General features: G+C 47.3%; 1 protein-coding gene across 1 annotated transcript in view; it reads right to left on the bottom strand.

Moving 5' to 3' along the window:
- Positions 1–5,967, bottom strand: part of Nsmce4a (NSE4 homolog A, SMC5-SMC6 complex component) — a 14,592-nt gene extending 8,625 nt beyond the window's left edge. Inside the window, exons 1-3 of the mRNA XM_028769416.1 lie at positions 5,583–5,967; positions 4,504–4,581; positions 1,911–2,041 (exon numbers count right to left, since the gene is read on the bottom strand). Coding sequence (XP_028625249.1) covers positions 1,911–2,041; positions 4,504–4,581; positions 5,583–5,865 — 492 coding nt within the window. The 5' untranslated portion in view covers positions 5,866–5,967. The remainder of the gene's footprint in view (positions 1–1,910; positions 2,042–4,503; positions 4,582–5,582) is intronic.
- Between the last annotated feature and the right edge of the window lie 3,462 nt (positions 5,968–9,429).

Below are 9,429 nucleotides of genomic sequence, written 5' to 3'. Positions count from 1 at the left end.
AGAAAGAAAGAAAGAAAGAAAGAAAGAAAGAAAGAAAGAAAGAAAGAGAAAGAGAGGAGAAAAAAGTTAAACCATGGGCAAACATTCTCCAAAGTCAATAGAGGCGAAAGGGAGTACCTGTTTTCATCCTAGACTTCTTATTGCAAAGAGAATCTTACCTATAGATCCCTATTCAAAAGTACCTCCTGTTGTGAAAAAATATTCCTCAATACACTGAGAACTTTTGGTGAGACTGAGATGATTTGGCTTAGCAGTTCTCAACCAGGGCAATTTTGCCCCTAAAGGATGTTTTGGCACTACAAAACATCTTTGGCAGCCAACAACTGACATGCTGTGACACCTAGTAGGTAGAGGCCAGGGGAACTGTCCTAGAGTGCACAGTAGACACATTCAAAATACAGAGGTACCCAGCCCAAATGTCATTTGTGCTGAGGCAGAGAAACCCTGTTCCTTTCCACTCCAGCCTAAGGGGCTTGAGAATGGCAGGTATTGAGCTCATAGAGGCCTACTGGGGTACAGGCAGCTCCATTAGGAGCAAAACCAAACTAGTAGGGAAACTGATAACCCCAAACCAAGCACTCCAGTATAGAAAAAAAAGTTTAGCTGGCTCTCAGATGCCAGTGACTAGCCAGTTTCCTAAAAGGGACCTCAGTATATTCAGAGAGCATTAACACACAAGAAGAAACTCCTAACAGTGTCTCTTCCTGAAGAGACTTGGCAACAAATCAAACAATTCTCTTGTCTCTATTTTACAGAAGTGTATTATTACAGCCAAGTGTAGTGGGTATTATACTACATTAGTTTCTTAAGAAAGAACACATTTATTATATCAGGCAGTAATATGCCTACAAGTTCTTAAGGAAGTAGCATGTACAAACAATAATTAGAAAGTCTTCAATGTAACCAGACTTTGAGAGGGGGAAGGGAAGCTGCAAGGACCAGATCAGAGTGGGACAGTGGCTCTCCTCCACTCTTTTGCCATCCAGTCCAGAGGACCTCACTATGAAGCCCTGGCTGGCCTGGCTGGAACTCAGAGATCTGCCTGCCTCTGCCACCTGAGTACTGGGATTAATGGTGTGAGCCACCATACCCCGCCTTTTCCTTTAACGTTTTATTGTGATGTTACACTTGGAAAAGTGTCCCCAACTAGACTCCAGAAAACTACTTCCTGCTTTAAGACTTCAACTTACTGTGTGATGTTATATAAAGGGTAAAGCATAACTTTTATTTTAAAAACACTTAGCATGTGTATACCAGCCGACATTTCCAAAATAAGTTGTACTTCACAAGACCTAGTTTAAGAAAACAGTAAAACTTTAAAAACAACAAATTGCAAATAACAGTGTTCCTCATTATTTTATGAAGTAATTGAATCACTTTATCTGGTCCGACCTCACAGAGGCTGACTTTTTTCCAACACTGGGTATTAAACTGAGAGTCTTAGGTATGCCAGGCGAATAATCTACTACTGAACTACACCTTCACACTCCCTCTCCTGCAATCTTTAAGAGAGGGCCTCTTCACACAACCCAGCCTTACAATCCTCCTGCCTCAGGTTCCCGAGTAGCTGAGATGACATGTGTGTCCTATCACACACAGCTTAAGCCATTCTAATAACCTTTTAAAGCATAAAAGTATTGTCAAAATTCAGTGTTCCGCTGGGTATGGTAGGGTAAAGGATACGCCTTTAATCCCAGCACTCAGAAGGCAGAGGCAGGCTGATCACTATGAGTTCCATAGAGATCTGTTTAATCTGCTAACGTCCTAAGACCTCCGTAGAACACTCTAAGACCAAAAAAAAAAAAAAAAATGAGAGGAAACCATCTGCAAACTGATATGGGCAAGTAGAGAGTTATATAATAACACATTTTAAGAAGCATTTAATTAAAATCCTGTAGCTTTGTACTTACTAGAGTTTCAACGTATCTTAACATATCAAACGAGCTCAGGTCAGAGCGCAGCTGTTTGGCTTTCTCTTTGCCCAAGTCAGAAGCCAGAACAAGAAACTGGGCATCTAGAACTGCTTCTCTTGCTCGTGACACTGTAGAACAAGAAATACATGTTAAGAAACCTACATAATCCACAGGTACTCCCCCAAATCCCCAAGTACTTATTAGAATCTTTCCACTAGGCCAAAACAATCCTCAAGAGGCTGGAAATGGACCCATGGACTTCTGAAACTGGTTCCCTCCCCACCCCAAAACCTTAAGCACAGCTGACCAGTCCTCCTTAGAGTTCACTCTCCAGCTTTCACTGGTCACTGAACCAGAATCTCAGGGTTCTTTTTCTTTTAGATTTATGTGTATGAGTGTTTTCCTGCATGCATGCACACATGGCATGTGTGAACCTGAAGCCCATGGAGATCAGAAGAGGTCAACATATCCCCTGGAACTAGAGTTATGGATGGTTATGCGTGGACACGTGGCTGCTGGGAATCAAACCCGGGTCTTCTGCAAGAGCAAGAGGTGCTTTTAACTGCGAAACCATCTCTCCAGACCCGACCGAACCATAGTCTCTTTCTTAACAACCCCAGTATAACAAAGACTTGTGTGAAGCATAACACCTGTCTCTCTGACTCCCACATTCTAACGGCCATCCTCACCTGAGCTGGTGTAACTCACAGGGAATGGCCACTACAGGTAGGGAGAGATGCTACAAAGTCTGTAGAGGAAGAAGGGTTCAACTGAAGGATAGGCCGAGCTAAGGGACTTAAGTTTAACAGCCCCTATCCTATGAGTCACAGAGGAGCTGAAATAGCAGAGTAGGAGGACTCTAATAAGGCAAGCCAAACAAACCCTGGCAAATTCAAACAGAAATGCCGGTGCCCGGCACGCCCCTCAAGGCCACTTTCATTTGAGCCAATTGATTTCCTGAAGAATCCTCACAAAAATAGAAAACGCACAGCTAGGGAACTCGTTGACTCTGGCTTTTGTTCTTATCCATCACTTTTCTTTACAGAAGGAAACAAGTTCCCTATAGAATTAAAACAGGTGAAACACCCATGGATGCCAAGCAGGGAGACTCTTGAGGGCCCAGCTGGGTGAATAATTTTGTCTTCTACTTTAAATGTGGGCAGTAGCTGAGGGAGGTGATGTGGAGGAAGTCAGTATGATGTATGGTTGACAGGAGGGGGGTAAATAAGCCAATCACAGATGAGAGCGTGGGTCCAGGCTACGATGGAAGAGAAGGCTTGACAGTGGAAAAGGGATCTGCTGTGGGTGTAAGAGGAGCCCCAGCCCTTCAAGTTCTGGGGGTAACTTAATGTATGTTCTAGACCAAGAAGGTGAGCTGTAAGGAGGCCACAGCCAGAGCAGGAAAGACAGAAGAACACTCACTAAATGCCGTGACAATGCAAACAACCAGGTATCCTAGATGGCTGGAAGCACACTGTCCACAAGAACATGAAGAATTGTGGTTAGCAGGGAACAAGCCCACCCTGGCTTTTCTCCTTATCACTGAAGTCACCCCTTTCTGTTCCCAAAGCAGTGACAGAGGCCTGAAGAGGACATGGTCTGTGTAGCTGTCCCAGGGCTCCCGTCAGGGAGTATACCCACCTCTGTCATTGGATGCCGGCCTAAGTGGTTGCCACTACAACCAACTGCTGCTGCTTCTAACTGAAACTAAGATTGTGGTTTTAAACCCCCATGTTCATGGGGCTGGGGAGGAGATTCAGCAGTGAATACAGAGTACTGCTCTTCCAAGAGGCCCTCTGGGTTGGATTTCCAACACCCCTGTCAGACAACTCACAACCTCCTTGTAACTCCAGCTCCGGGAAGAATCCAATATCCTCTTCTGGCCACCACAGATACTGTACTCATGTGCACAAACCCGCATATACATAAAACAAACAAATTCCAAGGAGACAGATTTCAACACTGAAAGTTCTTCCCCACTGCCCCCAACCACACACAATAGGTGTCCCTGTAGATAAGACCCCCTCCACCACGTTACAGGTGGGCCAACAGCTAGAGGGAAGACCCGGACAGGAAGAGAAAGAGGATCTCTGAGGCCAGCTGCTTTCTTCTCTAGTTCATCTATCTGCTTAATGGAACATACAAGTGAAGCTCTCAAATTCCAGCTAGCAAAAGAATCAAGGGAAGAGGCTTAGTTTGAAACAGGGTTTCTCTGCGATATCTGTAGATGCAGTGGAACTGGCTCTGTAGACCAGGCTGGCCTTGAACTCAGAGATCCACCCGTCTCTGCCTCCCCAGTGCTGGGGTTAATAGTGTCAGCCACCACAGCTCAGCTCATGGAAGAGGCATCTTAAAACTGATTGTATAACTCCTCCCTGACTCCCAGAAATCCGGGAAGCACCCTAATGTATGCACTGAGCATTTCAAACGGTAAGTACACAGCGAGAGCAGTATTGTTACTAAAACGAAACTGGCTCTGGGCCTGTCACGTGCACCACTAAATGGGAATTGTGGAATGACAAATACTGGCTTCTATAAAAGTAATCCAATGAGTATGCACTGCAATACCAGATTAGAAATCATGAATTACCTTCATTAAACAGAGTGTTGGCTTCTTCCAGGACCTCCGTTAGTTTGTCACCAGCACTCAGTATATCCTCCCGGTTTTCTATTTAAAAGAACAAAAACTTAAGAGATCTATGCTTCATGAATAAGTAGCCGAGAGTTGCCACTTACAGTAATGAAGCTATGTCCCACTCCTACTTCCTGGGTAAGGATTAGAGTGTCTTTATCTCTTTAACAGAAAAAGGCTTTATCTTTTACAGAAAGAGACAATGCTACTGTTTCAAGCAAATTGAACTTTTGTGTGTGCAGAAGGCCTGGGGACGACCTTAGATGTCATTCCCTCGGCTCACCATCACCTTTGCCTTTTGAGACGGGCTCTCACTAACCTGGAACTAGCCAAGAAGGCTAGGTAAGCTGGCCAGAGACCCAGGGTCTCTGCTTCCCCAAAGCTAAGTATACGAGTTTACACCACTATTTTTAGGGGACACTTTAGGGAGTTCTGGGGAAAATAACTAAGGTTATCATGGTTGCAAGAGAAGCATTTGCCGATTCAGCCATCTCCCCAGCTCCCAAAACTTAAACTCTTGACAGGAAACACTGGCTCCCCATATGTGACCTTACTCCAGAGAGATGACTCTTCTGCGCCCCAATACAAGGGCTTGATTAAGAAGTGATTGTCAACTTCTCAAGCAACAGGCTCACCTGGTGAGCCACACAACAAACGCTTGGGCCTACCCAGCATTTCTGAGTCAGTGCATCCGAGCTGGCAGGGAAATGTGCATTTTAGCAATCCCAAGGGACTCCATAGCTCAGGCGCCCACGCGGAGCAAGCTCGATTGAACAAAAAGCACCTGGTGTTATTTGCTTGCCTTCCCGACTGGCTGGCTGGGCTCAAACAAGCCACCACCAGGTCTGGTCTCCCGCTTTTCTAGCTAGCCACAGAGCACCTGCGCGCCCGCCACCAAGGTTGCGGAGGGTGTACTCAGTAAACAAGCGACGGCGCGCTGCCGCGAGCCCGCGCAGACCGGCCAGCGCCCGCACCGCCGCCGCCCTCCCCAGCCACGGAACGCCGCCGGCCCGCGCAGCCCCAAAGCGCCACCTTACGTTGGACCGAGTTGATGAGAGCGCGATATTGATGGCGGATCTGGCGGCACAGGCCCTGGTCGTACTCGGCCTCCAAGCAGGCCGGGTCCATCAGCTCGTCCCCGGAATCAGACGGATCGGTGTCCTCCAAGCTCGGGCGCTCCGCTGCCTCCCTGCGCTCCGGCGCGGCGCCGCGGCGGACCAGCGGGGACCGCGAGCGGGAACGGGAGCGGGTGCGATCCCGGTGCGGGTCGCGACCCCGGCCCCGGCCCTCAGACCGGCGGCCGCTGCTGTCCCCAGACATCGCGCCAATTCGCTTTGCAACTTCGCAGCGGCGGATGTTCGCGCCAGAAACTGAAACCCCCGGCTGGGCTCGAGCGCCGGCTCCAGGCACAACGCAGCTCCCCGGCTGGCGCGAGAGCGCACAGCGACGCCTGTGGCCGGGAGGTCGGCGACGAGATTGGCTGTAGATGTGCCTAACATTAGCTCTCTGAGGTCCCTTGCTGTCACCATTTACTCCACACTGCAAGCAAGAGATTTAGGACTTTGGATCTCTGATCCTAATGCCCACACCACTCAGCTATTCATCTTCCCACCGTCTCTTTGGCTCCTCTGACCTTGGGGAGGACACAACAAACAAAACAGAGTTCCCTGACTATATGATAGTAAACTGTTAAGCATCCTTCTAAGTATCTGCACCACTACGGCTTGTTCACAGCTGATTCTCTAACTACAAATACCCTATAACAGGTCCGAGAAAGATAATTATATGCAACGTGTATGCATTTCATTCCATGTAATTGTGTGTGTGCACTTGCTGTGCATAGATACAAATGCACAAATGTCCATCTTCGGGTGTAGACTGGAGGTTGACTTCAGGGTCTTCCTCTATCAGTTTGACCTTTTTTTTTTATAGGTTTGTTATTTGTATATACGTGCTTTATTCTCGTGCACACTGTGTACCAAATGCATGCAGTGCCCTTGATGTCAGAATAGGACGTGCAGCCCTCCTCGGAACCGGAGTTAAGAGTTTGTGAGCTGCCCTGTGGAGAGTGGCAATGGACCCCTACTCCCGTGAGAGAAACAAGTGCTCTAAACCTCTGAATCATCTCTCCAGCCCACTCTCCACATTTTTTTTAACCATAAGGTATAACAGTCTGTTCTGTTCCAGTCAGCAGGGTCTAGCAAGAAAGAGAGAGAGAGAGAGAGAGAGAGAGAGAGAGAGAGAGAGAGAGAGAGGATGGAGGGACAAGACAGAGTCCGTTCAAGTCTTTCTTCTTGAAAGGAAATCCTGGGTATTTATACGCTTCACCACGTACCTTGCCCTCGTGGACAAGCAGGGGAACACAGCTGAAGGCACTATGTCACGTGCCTTGTAGCCATGGATACCACCTGCACCTTGCACTAAACAGCAAAACAAGATATGTGAGAAAGACAAGATGTTAGTATTCTCTGTAAACTCCACCTCCACAGTTATCTGGCAACAGCCAGGTATGCTCCGCCCCACAGTTACCTGGCAACAGCCAGGTAGGCGTGCCCACTATAAAAGGGGCTGCTTGGCCCCTCCTCTCTCTCTTGCTCTCTTACTCTCTTAATCTCTTGATCTCTTGATCTCTTGCCTGTAGCTTCTCTCTGGGGGCGGGGCGCTGCTGCCCTGCCCGCGCGCTCCACGTGGTCGTGGCCGGCCGCGACTCCTCCACTCCTTCTCTCTCTCTCTCTCTCTCTCTCTCTCTCTCTCTCTCTCTCTGCCTCTACTACCCTACTGGCTCCCCTCCTCCTGCCCTGAATAAACTCTATTCTATGCTATACGGGTGTGTGACTGGTCCCTCACGGAGAAGAGATGCCTCGGCATGGGCCCGCTGAGACATCCCCTTCCCCCGTACCTCTCCGCACACCCACAGAACATATTCTTTATCTCTTTATCTTTTTATAAACACAACACAAGATGTTTATCAGAGTGTGCTCAGCTGTTGTGGGCTGTTGAAAACAAGTCTCTTGTCAGGGTATATGGCCTGAGATGGCAGCAAAGATGATTGCTAGGAGTCAGCTCCCAACAATAAGGTATCTCTAGTTGAACCAGGAACTGATCATTTTGACAGGACATTTTGATAGCCAGCAAGAGCTAGGGATTTTCCTGTTGTCACCTCCACTGCACTAGGATTATAGGTCCGCACTGCCATGTACTAGTTTTTATGCCACCTTAGGGATCCTGAGGTAATCTACCCTCCCACTTCCCCTTCCCCTTCCTCCATCCCTCCCTTTCACATAGGATTTCATGTAACCCAGGCTGACCTCAGACTGACCCTGTAGCTGAAGGTAACATTGAGTTCCTGATCCTCCTGAATCTGCCTCCCAAAAACTGAGTGGAATTTGAAACTGAGATCCAAAGCCTAGTGGGCTCATTGCTACTGAGATATCATTGTTTCTAGAGCCTCGGGGTGGGGGGGAGGGGAGAGAGCTAGGACGGTATGCATAAAGAGCCTTACACATATATAAATGCATCTCTTTATATTTTATATTGCTGGGTTAATTTAAAACACAAATTTGCATTGAAATCACAAATATACGGGGAAGAAGGGGTGAATGTGACTGATGCAATCAACTATTCTCTATATTGATATAGACTACTGAGAAGAATTAAAACATGGAGCTGAAGAGATGGCTCCACGTTTAAGAGCACTTAGTGCTCCTACAGAGGACCTGGTGTCAGTCCTTGGTATCCATAGTGGCTCAAAGCTGTCTAGAACAACAGTTCTAGAAGATCTAGCACCCTCTTTGGAGTCCTGCACATATGGGATGCATGTAACATCACCAGGCATGCACGCACACATAGCAGATCTCTTTAAGAAATAAAACACAAGCTTATAGCAGTGTCTCTGGGTCCAATGCAGCAATCCAGGGGACTTTTCTCCACTTTATGATGATGAACTTTATGCCATTTATTTACATGATAACTTTGCCCAGAACACTGGCAAAAATGTTGTTTGTAGGTTGAGTCTGGGGTGGTTTTTAGATTCCTAAAGAAGCTCTGTCCTCAGAAACCTGGCTGGGCACCATCCAATTCATGAGGGCCTGGTCAAATGGAAGAAAAAGGCAGAGACAAAGAGAACCTTCTCTTTCTCCTTGAGCAACGACATCTATTTCTGCCCTCAGACATTGGACTCCTGGTTCTAGGTTGCAGACCAGTACTGCCCTGTCCTCCTCATCACCCATCACTCGTGCCCTTGACCCTGGACTAGGAGATACACCACCAGCAGCCCTGGTTCATCTGCTTTAGACACAGACTAAATCTACTCTCCAGACCACATGTTAGTCGAGGGGTTTCTTGGCTTTCCTGACTGCATGAGGCCAGGCAGATAATAAAACTCCTCCTTCTATGTAAATGGTGTTGGTTCTGTGTCTCTGGAGAGCCCTGACTGATACATTCTGGGTTTATATTTATAAATTCCTCCTCGACAGTGAGAAGTCTGGTTTCTATTACCATCAATGCAGTTCCTTGTTTACCTAATCCTCCCGTTTGAAGCGATTCCTGCTGTGCAAGGCTCTTAGCTTTTCATCCTTCTCTGCAGTTGCTGATGGATCACTCAGCTTTTGCTATCTTTGTTCAAAGTGTTAATCAAGCTTGGCAGTAGTCTTTCGGCCACCTTTTTTTTTTTTTTTTTTCCTACACCTCTAACACCTGATACATCCCAGGGATCCCATCTCCTTCCTATAATATCACTTAAGCTACCACCGTGGACGCATTTAACATTGCACTGTTACCTTGTACCACAGACAATTCAGATAGCCTCTGGGTGACACAATAAATCCTATCCTATGCCTGTGTTGGGTTGAGGAGCCCCCTTCAAAACCCAAGCACAGGAGGCAG

This window comes from Grammomys surdaster, unplaced genomic scaffold (assembly GCF_004785775.1).
Source record: "Grammomys surdaster isolate TR1022 unplaced genomic scaffold, NIH_TR_1.0 192, whole genome shotgun sequence".
Classification (NCBI taxonomy): domain Eukaryota; kingdom Metazoa; phylum Chordata; class Mammalia; order Rodentia; family Muridae; genus Grammomys; species Grammomys surdaster.
Note: the sequence above shows the minus strand (reverse complement) of the source record. Positions and strands in the feature narration are given on the sequence as shown.